General features: G+C 37.2%; 2 protein-coding genes across 29 annotated transcripts in view; both read right to left on the bottom strand.

Moving 5' to 3' along the window:
- usp6nl (USP6 N-terminal like) overlaps positions 1-2,253 on the bottom strand; it is a 76,978-nt gene extending 74,725 nt beyond the window's left edge. Inside the window, exon 1 of the mRNA XM_067428370.1 lies at positions 2,043-2,253. The gene's annotated coding sequence lies outside the window, so the exon portion shown is untranslated. The remainder of the gene's footprint in view (positions 1-2,042) is intronic.
- A 3,476-nt stretch (positions 2,254-5,729) lies between these two features.
- Positions 5,730-12,740, bottom strand: part of celf2 (cugbp, Elav-like family member 2) — a 185,533-nt gene continuing 178,522 nt past the window's right edge. For 26 of the 28 annotated variants that reach the window (XM_067427595.1, XM_067427587.1, XM_067427593.1 and 23 more), the window contains one exon: positions 5,730-12,670. In XM_067427595.1, coding sequence (XP_067283696.1) covers positions 12,543-12,670 — 128 coding nt within the window. In that variant the 3' untranslated portion in view covers positions 5,730-12,542. The remainder of the gene's footprint in view (positions 12,671-12,740) is intronic. The other 2 variants (XM_067427590.1, XM_067427588.1) reach the window with 2 other exon arrangements.

Raw genomic sequence — 12,740 nt, 5'->3', positions numbered from 1 at the left:
TTTTTCTTCCTTCAGGTTATTGTTGTATTGGTTTCCAGGAAAAAAAATATCAAACAGACTTTACTGTTGTTGTTTTGTTTTTTGTTTTTAATGAGATGAATTATTCAGTTGGAGAAGCGTCTAATTAATGAAACAAAGGGCTTAAATGATACCTTACAAGTTTACTCCAGAGATTTTGAGTTTGCATAAATTTATTTTATTAGTTTATGACAATTTTAGAAAAGAGATTATTTTTCAAATCAATACCCATTTACATGAAAACATAGCAATAACAAAATGACGGTAAAACTTTAGCTTAGGATCAAATTCTATCTATTAACTAGTTGCTTATTAGCATGCATGGTATGATATTAGTACTTATTAAGAAAATAATAATGCATTATTCTGCATTACCATATTCCACATCCCTTAATCCTACATAATACCTAAATTTAACAGCTACCTTACTAACTATTACAGTAATTATGAGTTTATTGAGGCATAGTTAATAGTTAACTAATCTAGTAAAGTGTGACCGATATTACTATATCAGGTCAATATTGCATTTTGTAGCCTAATTATAACATCCATATTGGAAGTAGTTAATATATGGAACTTGTTTATTTTTTATTTTATTTTTTATGCTGAGTTACACATGTATTCAGCAGTTTAACAGTTAATGATCTGATTCACTAAAAATATGGACAACACAACAGACAAGTATATTGTCCATACATAAAATATTATCAATATCTATGAAGATGAATGCTGTACTGTAACCTACAGTGTTGACTGTGTCTGCTTGCTAATGCAATATCTCTCATGAGATCAATAAAGTACATTATCTAATACATTCTATGTCATCAATTGTAAGTACTTATTAGAACCATATCGATCGTTTTAAGCTTAGACGTGAATGTATATAGTTTGATTTTCTTAATTTAACTGACTTTTTTCCCCAATGCCTTTTATGTTATGATACTTTTTAAATGGGTGAATCTAGCCGATTTCACACGTGCACTGGACGTCCTTTGCTCTGGCTCACACACAAGTCTCTGTTTAAGTGATGTTGAAAAGGGCTCTGCTCTATATAATATATGACGTGTGTGGTCAGCACATCCACATGTAAAACACAGCTCAGCAGAATGTGAGACATGAGAGCATTAAAATACACACACACACATACACACACACAATCGCATACGCACGCACGCACACACACACACACACACACACACACACACACACACACACACACACACACACACACACACACACACACACACACACACACACCTAAACGCCTTAAATAGGATCTGCACTGATTTACAGTATTTAAACTACACTGGCAAAATATATCAGTTATGATCATCAAACAGATGTGTATAAAATACACCTAAAAATAACATTACACACCAAAGTATTTTAAATAATAGTGTGTTACTACTTTGGTAAATAACAAACAAAAATTTTACTTTTGGTAAATGACAATCTCAGGAAACCGACTAACCTATATTAATGACTTCCTACAATACCACATTTTTGGCTAAATAGTGATTTTAAACCGAAATGTATTTGTTGTGTGCATTTAAAATGCTATACAATAAAGTCGTGAAAATCTTGCTTGTCCACAAAATAATTTATGTGCCAAAACATTTAAAGGCGTTCGGGACACCTCGTAAACGACAGCACTCTCGTCCAATCACCACTCGGCATATGTGTTCTCAGCCAATCATCGCGCGTTATTTGTGTTTATGAACAGCCCATCAACATCAATCCTGCTGCTGGAGGCCGTCCGAGCGTTTGGCTCGCTAGGCCTCATTGAATACAATTATAAACAACTTTATGGTAAATAAAGCAGTATTTCTCTCTGTTAGAGTTAATAAACATGTACAATCAAGCATATCGCCCCATCTCCCGGGTTTAAACTCCTCCCCACAGCCAGTTTGACTCTGAGGGGCTCAAACTGCCCCGCTAGCGCTACTACTTTAGCACAGCAAACACCCATAACTTCACCCTGATCATTATCTCCCGCTCACAATTGATCAATAATACACGTTTACCTTGGTAGCTCGCGTCCGCGCTCCGCTTACATCCCTTTACCCGAGTCTATGGTGTAAATGCGAGCGGAATACACGCATTGTCCGGCATCAGGAAGTCCGCGGTGTTCCCGCTGAAGTGAGTGAGTGAGTGCGCTCGCTATGGAAACCCCTGCAGCAGCAGCTCAGGTGCTCGCGCGCACCCGACAAACACTGCCCACATCACCATCACAATGCAACAATCATGCACTTGCATTCCTGTCTTGAGTCAAGTGGGATGACTGTGATGTTTACCCCTTCTGTGCATATACATTATTTTACTATAACATATCGAAGCTGGCCAGCGAAGTTCAGTGCACATTACTTCGACAGTTATAATGTAACATGATTATTACTTACATTTAAAAATATGATTAAATAGTATTAGTGATAAGTATGCTATATGAAAACAAAACCACTTATGTGACGGTATATAACATTGGCTGTTAGGAAGGGATGATTATTATTTATAACGTAATGCTGTCATTTCTTGGTGTGTTAGTAGTCTCGTAAGTGTCATGATGATGAGCTTCTTGCTTAAAACCATTTAAAAAGTAACGAGTCCATCTGGTGGCCAAAATATGTAACTACAACGCTTATTTCAACTGTTTGAACAAATGTTACAGTGTAACTACACAAATACGTACTACTTAGTAATTTTGTGAGTAATATTACAAAATATAAGGTTAGGTTTAGTTGTTTGTAATTATGCATAATTTACTGTTAATGCTAGCACGTAGGTCTACGTAGCGTAACACACAGTGCTAACAGTCGCCTACACACTTATGAAATCATAGCCTACTGTATTAGCATTGTTATATAAATAATGAAAAATCAATAATTTAGGCAAGTAAAAATTTCACGGACCATTTGTGTAGCGTGTACTTACCGTAGTTCAGACAAATCCAGCCGTGAAAAGCCTTTTGTCTTCTTAAAATGTCTTCTTGTTTGACAAGTTTGTTGACTTTGCATTGCTGCTTTTGTTCATGTATTATATAAAGCAGTTACTTTAAATTTGACACAATTTTCATGACATCACTAAAGCAGTTGAAGAAGGCTGTGATTCAATGTTAATGCCTGCCATGTAGGCTAATGTGTAGCCTATAAGTTCACACACATTCCCATTCACAAACAAAAAACATTGACAGCCAATCAGAATCCATCCAGCTGTAACGAACGAACTCAAAGTGGCAGACAAGCGCGTGCTTAGAATGAGCTAAACGATGTGGACTGGTGTGGACGCTATCTTAGTTATCTTTAGATTTATCGTTCTTGGAGTGAACTGCCTTTTAGTAAATGTTTATATTGATATGACACACACACACACACACACACACACACACACACACGTAAACGAACACAGTGGCACGTTGTCACAATAGCCTACAAAACTTGTTTTTATACACGAAGAATCGACCTTCAATATCAATCTTATACAAGTGACACATATTTATTCATATTAGTCTACTGTCAATATGTTAATAATCAAATGCGCAGTGTATTATGACTAAATCTAACTTTTATATTTTAATTCTTATTTTGCATTACTGTTTCTTCTTTGTATTTGTGTATTCACTGGAAGCTTCAGTAGCCTACAAGGGGAAAAAATGTGTGTGCAGCACAATAAAGCTCTTTTCCGATTCTGGTGGGATTAATGCAGTTGCAGAAGATGACCACTAGAGGCCAACAAAAACCGTGTATTAGAATGTTTTTATTTACATCTGCCATTATGATACAATTATATAGTAGTCTATCTAGTTCGTTGCGTGTAGTCTTTTTGTGTTGCACACAACAATATAAACTAAAAAAAACTATTACCTCACCAATGTTTTAGTTACTTGTGGTGTAGGCCTAATCAAATATTTATGAGGTAAACACCTTAAATTACACCCCCCCCCCTCCCCAATTCACATTCCAGCATACAAGTAAGTCATTCATTTCTGCCATTCATGTATTGTTATATTTATTGTTTTTTCACTATGGCAGTAGTTTGACCAGTAGCCTAACACAGTGTTAAATAAATGTAGGTTACACAATTCAAGGAAATACACGTGTATTTCATATTCCGCATGGTCTTTCTCTTGTTACTAGCACATTTGATTTTATCTTAACTACAGACCCGAGGTAGATTTAAGATACCGTAAGATGTATCCCTCGGGTTTGGTTAGTCTTACCTGTAGCCATATGTTCGTGGTCGGATCCAGTTTTTTCCCCTCCACCATCTTCCTCTAGCTCGAGAGCCAGAATAAACTTATTTTTGTACCTGTCTGATGTGATGCATCTGTGTTCCAGCAGCAGTCGTCTTTGATAAAGTTTTCAGATTTTTATAGTTCTAAATTCAGTTCACACACCATGACACGGACTCAGCTTTTTTTCTGAAGTGATTCTGATGTAACGTTAGCCTAACGTATTTTGACAGCGTCATACATGAAAACGCAACATGGATCTTTTAAAGATAACTTGTGACATACTTTTACTACTTTGTACTTCAGGTAAGGTACAAAAAAAGTTTGTCCTTAGATGTGTGTCTTTGAGGTAAAATATTACTGCAAAAGAAACCTTTATTTCTTCAACTCAAGCGCCAAGAGCCTTATTCCTCCACAGATGTGCAGTTTTCAGCGGAATCTCAGAATTAAAGGGACAGTGCACCCCAAGATTTTAATTTTGTCATCAGTGCTGCACCTCACTCAAAAGCAGTCATATGGTTTCAGAAGATGTGAAATATAGCACACAAGTAGAGTGGACTACTTCTCTGGTGTTTTTTTGTCCCAATTGGAGCCTGACTGTCGAAGTCCCCATCCGGGTTCACTGTACGGAAAAGTGTGCCTTCTACAAAACATCTCCTTTTGTGTTCCACTGAAGAAAGCAAAATCATATGCATTTCCATGTGACTTGAGGGTGAGTAAATGACGACAATATTTATTGTTGAGTGCATTACCCCTCTCTCTGTATAATTACGCAAAACAAAATCAAGCACCGAATTCCTGGCACCTGCTCTAACTGGCATTTCCAAAACACTGCAACACTTAAGTATCATTTGACTCGCTTTATAATGGTTGTTAATTGATTTGGGAATCTCTGGTATCTCTGTAGGGATGCAGTGGACACATGGACAGCACATAGTGGATAGGGACACAGACAGAAGGACAGACGGGGGCCTCGCCCAGAGCAGCGGTACAGTACAGAACAGTGTGACAAATCTTAGTCAACACTTTCAGTTTTATGCAAGCACGAAATCCTCAACCCCATTGTTGAGTTTTTATATTACATTTTGAATCAGATATAGTGGGAGAAAAAGGGATCAATTTGTACAAATTTAACATTTGTAGTTCTTCGCTTTTGAGGTCAAACATTACAAAACCAAAAGGCCGGGGCCATTTAATAAATAGAGCACAGAACGGCTGTCCATCTACTGTTACAGCAAGTTGGGCTGCACAGAAATATACATATATAAATCTGTATGTATATTTACCATGTTTGGTGATGAGACTGAAATTAATCGCAATGTAAATAAAGGAAAAAACAAAACCAAATATTCAGGAAACAAGCGGTACATAAAAAAAAGTGAGAAGGGAGATAGAAAAGAGACGTGAAACACCGGAGGGTTGCGTGAACAGTTGTACAACATTGGACAGGTACTGGAACACCACGCCACAGAGAAAGAGACGAGTATTAGGAAAAATGGTTTAATATCGGAGACAGAGGCAAAAAACTGCATCACACAAGAACATACATTTACAAAAATAAGTCTGACTGTTCCAGCTACACAGTTAGGTTAACAGCAAAGACAGAGAAACCAGAAAAATCTAAACAGCTAAAAGCAAAGTCCTCAAATTACTTTTATCTTGTTTGTCAAACTAATACATTTATCCACTGAAGGTGACTAAATACTTCTAAATCGTCTAATCGTCTTTATCATGGTGACTGCACAATACTTAACTAAATGAAACTTACCGCTGTTGTAAAGACTCTTTGTAAAGACAAACCGCGTTACGTATTTATAAGCCAAAAGGAAAACTCCCCGACCCTCTTTCCGAAAAAGGAATTGAACCAAAGAAAACATGAAAGCAAATATCGATGTGAAGAATAAAGAAGAGGAGGCTAAAGATACCAAGCCAAAGTTCTCCTAAAAAATCTTTATATCAAAACCTAACGTTCTGGACGCCAACTAGAAATCAAACTCGGGAACCAGTCGCTGTCGGCCCCTGGCTGGGGCCGCGCAGCCTGTCGGATAGTTTTTTTTTTTTTCCTTTAATTGCCAGTATAAAAAGTTCCACTGGTACAAAAGGCATAAGTACAATCAGTGATAGAAATAGGAAAGCCTGCTTTTTTTTGTACTTTTTAAATTCCCATCCAATGACAGATTTTCAAAGTGTTGTCAAACAAACATGTATCACGCTTACATAATCCACTGAAATGCATTGACTTTGGCTTTTCTCAAGACAATACTTAAAACTATTTAAATCTTTTTAGAATCAAACGAAATGATATTAATCTACAGACGACAAGCTTTTGTTACGGCACATTAGATAAACACATACATTTCCAAAAAACTTGACGTAAGCCAAAATGCAAAGAAACTACACATCTTTTTTTCTTTAAAATACACTTGTTAAATAGCACTTAAGAGAAAGAAAGAAAAAAAAGAAACAACAAACAGATTTCAGATGCGTGTGGTGCGTAAAACCCCTGAGTGGAGAGTCTCAGCGAGAACCCTGTGAGTTTGTGCTTTACTAAACATATAACAAATGTGTGTGAGTGTGTGTGTGTGTGTGTGAGAGAGAGAGAGAAAGAAATTGTGCTGGCCGCAAATGCTTACCCTGTTTGTCTGAAGTCAGTGAAGTTGATTGTTGAATGAAGTGTGGTAAACGATAGTAGATGGAAATGACCGAATATCGGCATTTCTGCACTGAGCTGAGGTAAAAACACTTACGCCGAACCACGGTTCATTATAAAGTGATATTACATCAAGTCAAACGAATCAAATGAGGTCAAACAAAGATGTATTCCACGAAAACATAATTATAATAGCGTAATTATAACTCCCTATATATCACTTAGAACTCGGTCTTGCGAATAAAGTTTTCAACAACTCTACGGGAGGGTGTACTGGGTAAGCGTAAGAATCCGTCAGTTTTAATACTGCGTGTTAACGCTGTGCTAATGCGCATGTGCTTTTGTGTTTGTGCTAGTGGTTATACGATTTGGCAAAGGGAGCAATATCTCATAAACTGACTGACTCGGACTTCCCAATATAAAACTTACGCATTAAGGGGTAGCTAAAGGACCGGAAAACACATTTCCAATTTTTCGGGCCTCATTGGTGAAACACAAGCAAAGCAAATTTCTGTAGAAATCATTCGTTAAACCATTCATACATAAATTGTCGCAGCTTTACAAACAACTAATTTTCATGTGCGCAACAATGGTCTTAGCCATAATTGAAGTCAAAAGAAGATATTTTAAAGAATGTTAGTAACCTGACTATTGTCTTCCATAGTAGGAAAAAAAAGTCAATGGGTGGCGTCAACAGTCTGGTTTCCAGCAGTCTTTTACCCACCTTCAAGTTGTGAGTTTCTTTCTTCTGTTGAACACAAAATAAGATATTTGTGATGAAGAATGTCAGTAACCAGACAGCTGTCAGCACCCATTGACTTCCATAGTATTTTTTTCCCTACTATAGAAGTCAATGTGTGCCGTCAACAGTCTGATTTCCGACATTCTTTAAAATATCTTATTTTGTGTTCAACAGAAGAAACTCACAATTTGAGGGTGAGTAAACAGTGACAAAATGTTCATTTTGGGGTGAACTATCACTTTAAAAATGTTCATAGGCATTTCACGCAAGAATGATTTACAAAATATATTGTAGGCCTACTTGTGAGCAAAAATGTCCACTTAAACATGTTTACGAACAATTTATATGAATTCTTTATACGCATATATAGTAATTCCCGTAAGAATGATTTTACAGAAATGAGTTGTGTTTGTACGAAAATGTCCGGGAATTCCTTTTCTTTTGTTTTTGTAACTGCCACAAATTTTTGCTGATGCAGTTTTGGCTAAAGATTAGAAATATCGTGGACGAATAGACAACGAACAACCAATCACACACACACACACCTGTACACAGTCACACAAACAAACACACACACACACACACACACACACCCTTGGCACACATTTTAAATGTGCAGCAATGTACTCCAGCCCATTAATACTGATCAACGTGTTAAGGCAACGGCAGAGCTTGGGTATAAAATAGTGCTATAGAGTGAAGTAAACTGGTTCGAGGGGGCTGCCTGTAAACTACGTTTGTAAACAATATTTTTTTTTACGGGCCGTTTGAACGATGTGTAAACGTTTACAGCAAAGTGCTACAGGCGCTATTGAACACTGCGGATCACGTTGAACTACTTTGGCATCAGGACGGAGTTTTGGTTGTTCTACGAACGTAAAATAGTCCTGATAAAGGCAGCAGAAAGCGAGACTACACTGAGACGTTTGGAATTTAACGTAGAGGAACACAGATCAGCTTTCGTGTGATGATTATGTGTGTAAAGAGGCTGACACGATGGCCCTGTATTACATCATGATGGTCAAAAGTTCAACGCCTGATTCACAATTCACATAAATGCGTCAATATTTCATCCCATCACACATAAATTGTACACTGACAAACATGTATCGGATAAATATGTCCTGTGAAATTTGGCTCCTAACAGTAAAAAGGGCCTACTGTGGTGTAAGTGGACCCTTAATCTGCATGTGTGTGTGTTTGTGTGTGTGTGTGTGTGTGTAAGGAGAACTGCTGAGACTCAATCTCAGGGGCTCACATACACACACCGTCAGAGAAAAGAGGGTTGTGAGGTCAACCTTTAGCACAGGTGTGTGTATGCGTGCATGCGTATGTGCTTACCTGTGTATGTGTGTGTTTGTGTGTGTGTGTGTGTGTGTGTGTGTGTGTGTGTGTGCTTGTGAGAGTGATTATGACACATGGGCACTTTTTACATCTTTACAAATAAAGAAAACAAAGAAAGAAAAGTAAAAACATGAACATTTTCAGGCAACAAGACCACAGAAGAGCAAGTTAACAACCTTTTTTAAATCTATATCTTTAAATATGAGGGTTCCATACAAAACACTTACGTAATAAAATACCCATGTTATCAAATAATTTCACAAGTAAAACACTGAAGCTGTAGGCAGGATGTACCGTCAGAATTTGGCACTAAATTCCACTCATCTTGTTTTTTCTTTATAAGAAAAAAAAAATCACATTTTTGCTGAACAACATAACACATCTAAATATTGTTTCCCACAATAGAAATAAAATAATATAATGACATAGATGCTTCACAAGCCGACACTGTAACTTTTAATAATTTTTATATAGCTAATTACCCAACAAGAAATTTAGCAAAGAGGGACTCCTATATAAAATAAAATAAAAACTAAACAAACAAACAAAAAAAGAAAAAAGAAGAAAAAAATAAACCAAACAAAAAAGGTAGTAGTAATAGTACTTATGAAAGGCTTTGTCTATTGTTCAAGTAAATTGATTTTTAGTCTTCTCTTTAAAAACATGAGACAAATAAGACTGTTAGACTTGATGAAACCACGACTTTATCCACGAAAAGCACCGACGGGACCGCGGGTTACACAAACTCTGTTTTTTTTCCTCTATACATTTAAACAGTATAAAATATAGGTCATTTCATGTGCATTTAAACCACGGATTGTCTAACTGTAAGTCAGTTCAGCAAAAGGTGTGACACGTAGGTAGCATTTCCCCCCAAACAGGGCAATCTTGTGTGTGTGTGTGTGTGTGTGTATGTGTTTTTTTTTCTTAATACCTTTACTACTCTAGAAAAAAGTGGTTTTATATAGACTTTAATGAGAAATCAAGCCACTTAAAATGGCCTTATCAAAAAACTTTACACTGCCTGAAAAATGTAAAAACCACGAGCAAGCTCTGAGAGATTCTAATATCGATCAGGCAGCTTTTTTTATTTTTTTTATTAAAACTGCGTGGAAGTAGTCTATTCGTTTAGAAACCAGCGTGGGTTTCTTACGGCAGGCCTCAGAATAAGAGTGTTGCCGACAGTAAGTCCCGACGCCAATCCCTGTATTGAACGTTCAAGTTTACTTTAAATGAATGAAAAAAAAAAAAAAAAACATAAAGAGAGAGAGAAAAAAAATACAATCTGACAAATAAAAAAACAAAGAGAAAAAAAAAGTCAAACGCAAATATTCGTAATTGTTTTGCCACAGGAATTATTAGTAATATTTTTTTTTTTCGTTTTTTTTTTTTTCTTCTGTTTTCTTAAAATGATGCTCTGGTTATGTTAGTAAATATACTCTGTCTCTAGAGTGTGAATGCAGCGTTTTCACATTATTATTATTACTGTTTTTTTTGTTGTCTTTCCTCCCTTCCTTCCTTCCCTCCCTCGCTCCCTCCCTCCCTCACCAGTTAAATCGAAACAAAAACAAAACTAAACATAAAAAACAAAAAACAGGAAAAAAGCTCAAAATGAGGTCACATGCGAAAAATTTCCAAAAAGATCAGGCTAAGATCAAAGTACAAAGATCAGTAAAAGGAGACCAGATTATGAGCAGGAGAACTCAGAAAGACATCAGAAACAATGACGGGACGATGAGACGTTTTTTTTTTTTTTTTGTACGCCACGTAGACATGCTAGGCAAACGATGAGCATAGAGTCATGGAGATGAGTTCTAGGGAAGAAAACGGGAGAGGAGAGTTACACACACAGCTCCGGCACACAACTAACATCATTAAACCATGAGTACAACAAACGAACGAACAAACAAACAAACAAACAAACAGTAGCAGTGCTATTAACCAGCGTTTCACCAACATCACATTAGCATTTGTAACTGTTTTCTTTTTTTATCGTACAATACACAAAATTCAAATAGATTGCCAACACGTACATGTAAATGAGGCACTCGCTCACACACAGAGTACGAACACACACTCGATCTCCTCCATACACACACACACACCCAAAAGTATCCATCCTGGTCTGATCTCCGATCCGAGACCGCAGATGGATCGCCGTTTGGGAGAAACTATTCAGTTTTGTTTTGTGTTTTTTTGTTGTTGTTGGAGCGTACGAACAAAAACCAAACAGTACGAAATGAAACGAAACGAAGAGAGAATTCACTTATGAAGTGTCACTACTTATGACCAAAGAGAGAAGAGGAAGAGAGAGCCGAGACAGAGATATGATGGGGACGTGACAGATGGGATTGTGGGAAATTGTGTGAGAGAGAGAGAGGGAGAGAAAGAAAGAAAGAAAGAAAACGAGGGGTTTTGTACGTGATCTCCTCACACGGATTGTGCGGTTTAAGAAGACTACCGGACGAGGCTCAGGATAGAGCGAGCACGACTTTCCAAACCCAATAACTTAAAAGATAATAAATAAAGTCCTTTACTTCAGAGGCAGTAGAAATTTTGTATAAAAATAGAACTGCATTTTTTTACAAATAAAATTTACAGGCCTGTGGCTTTCTGCAATTGAAGTTTTTTTTTTCTTTCGATAAACATCAAGTTTTCAGTTCCCCACCCCTCCACATAGAACCTAGAATGCTTTAATCTTTTTAACCATCGACAGATCAAAATCTTTTGTAATGCTCTACACAAATTCAGTTGGACAAAGACCACAATCATCTGACGCATAAAAGTCGGACTCATTTTTTTCTTAAAAAAAATAAATAATAAAGCAAAAAAAACAAAAAAACAAAGACAAATAAAAAAAAAAACTTACTGACAAAAAAAGAAGAAAAAAAAAGAAAAAGAAAAATCACTGAACATTTGACGGCAAGTATTTGTTGAGGAAGCTGTTTAGGCAGTTGTTGCCGTTGACTACAGAGAGGCCACAGCGGGTTTAACCCTTTCCTCTCTAGTGCCAGTGGGCCAAGGGTTCGAAGGAGCAGCAAAGCCCTGAACCGACACCAGAGGCCAAAGGGCAAAGGTTAATGTGCATATTGGTGCTTTAATCATATCGGAACCTTCTCTACTTGTCTTTACAAGCCTCAGGTTCACAAAGAGAAACAAATAATACTTTATACATCGTTCCTTTCTGCTGTTGTTATCATCATAGAATGAAATAGCCACTGTATAAATATTTACTTTAAAAAAGAAAATTCAAATAGTTTACACATGACCCAAAGGAAAAATAAAAAAGACCAATAATAGCTGTTCATCCATCGCAAGTCATACAAAAAAATGGCGGAAATGGAAGCGTTCATGTGGAAAAAAAGAGACAAAATAATACTGTTATTAATTTTTTTTTTTGAAAGCTGAAAAGAAGGTTATGGGAGAGTGGCTCCCTCTGGTGGTCAAAGGGTGAAACTCCCCCCCTCGTGCACCCCCTCCCCCTGGAGTCCCAGTTTGGTAACCGTGGCAGCAGTGGGGACTTACCCTAGCAGTGTAACATGAGAGAGGCCCTAGTGCTAAGATCAGTACGGTTTGCTGTCGTTCTTCGAGCGCTTGAGCTGGACTTTGAGGCGCTTCATGCCGATCTGAAACCCGTTCATTGCCTGAATGGCGGCCTGCGCGGACACAGGATTGTCATAACTGACGAAACCTGCGGTAGAGGGAAGGGAGAAAAAGATGTATTAACAGCACAAGTGTTTGGTGGCGAAATAACTGCTCCA

The sequence above is a fragment of the Pseudorasbora parva genome, chromosome 20 (assembly GCF_024679245.1).
Source record: "Pseudorasbora parva isolate DD20220531a chromosome 20, ASM2467924v1, whole genome shotgun sequence".
In the NCBI taxonomy this organism is placed as follows: Eukaryota; Metazoa; Chordata; class Actinopteri; order Cypriniformes; family Gobionidae; genus Pseudorasbora; species Pseudorasbora parva.
The sequence above is the reverse complement of the archived record's forward strand: the minus strand, read 5'-3'. Positions and strand labels throughout refer to the sequence as shown.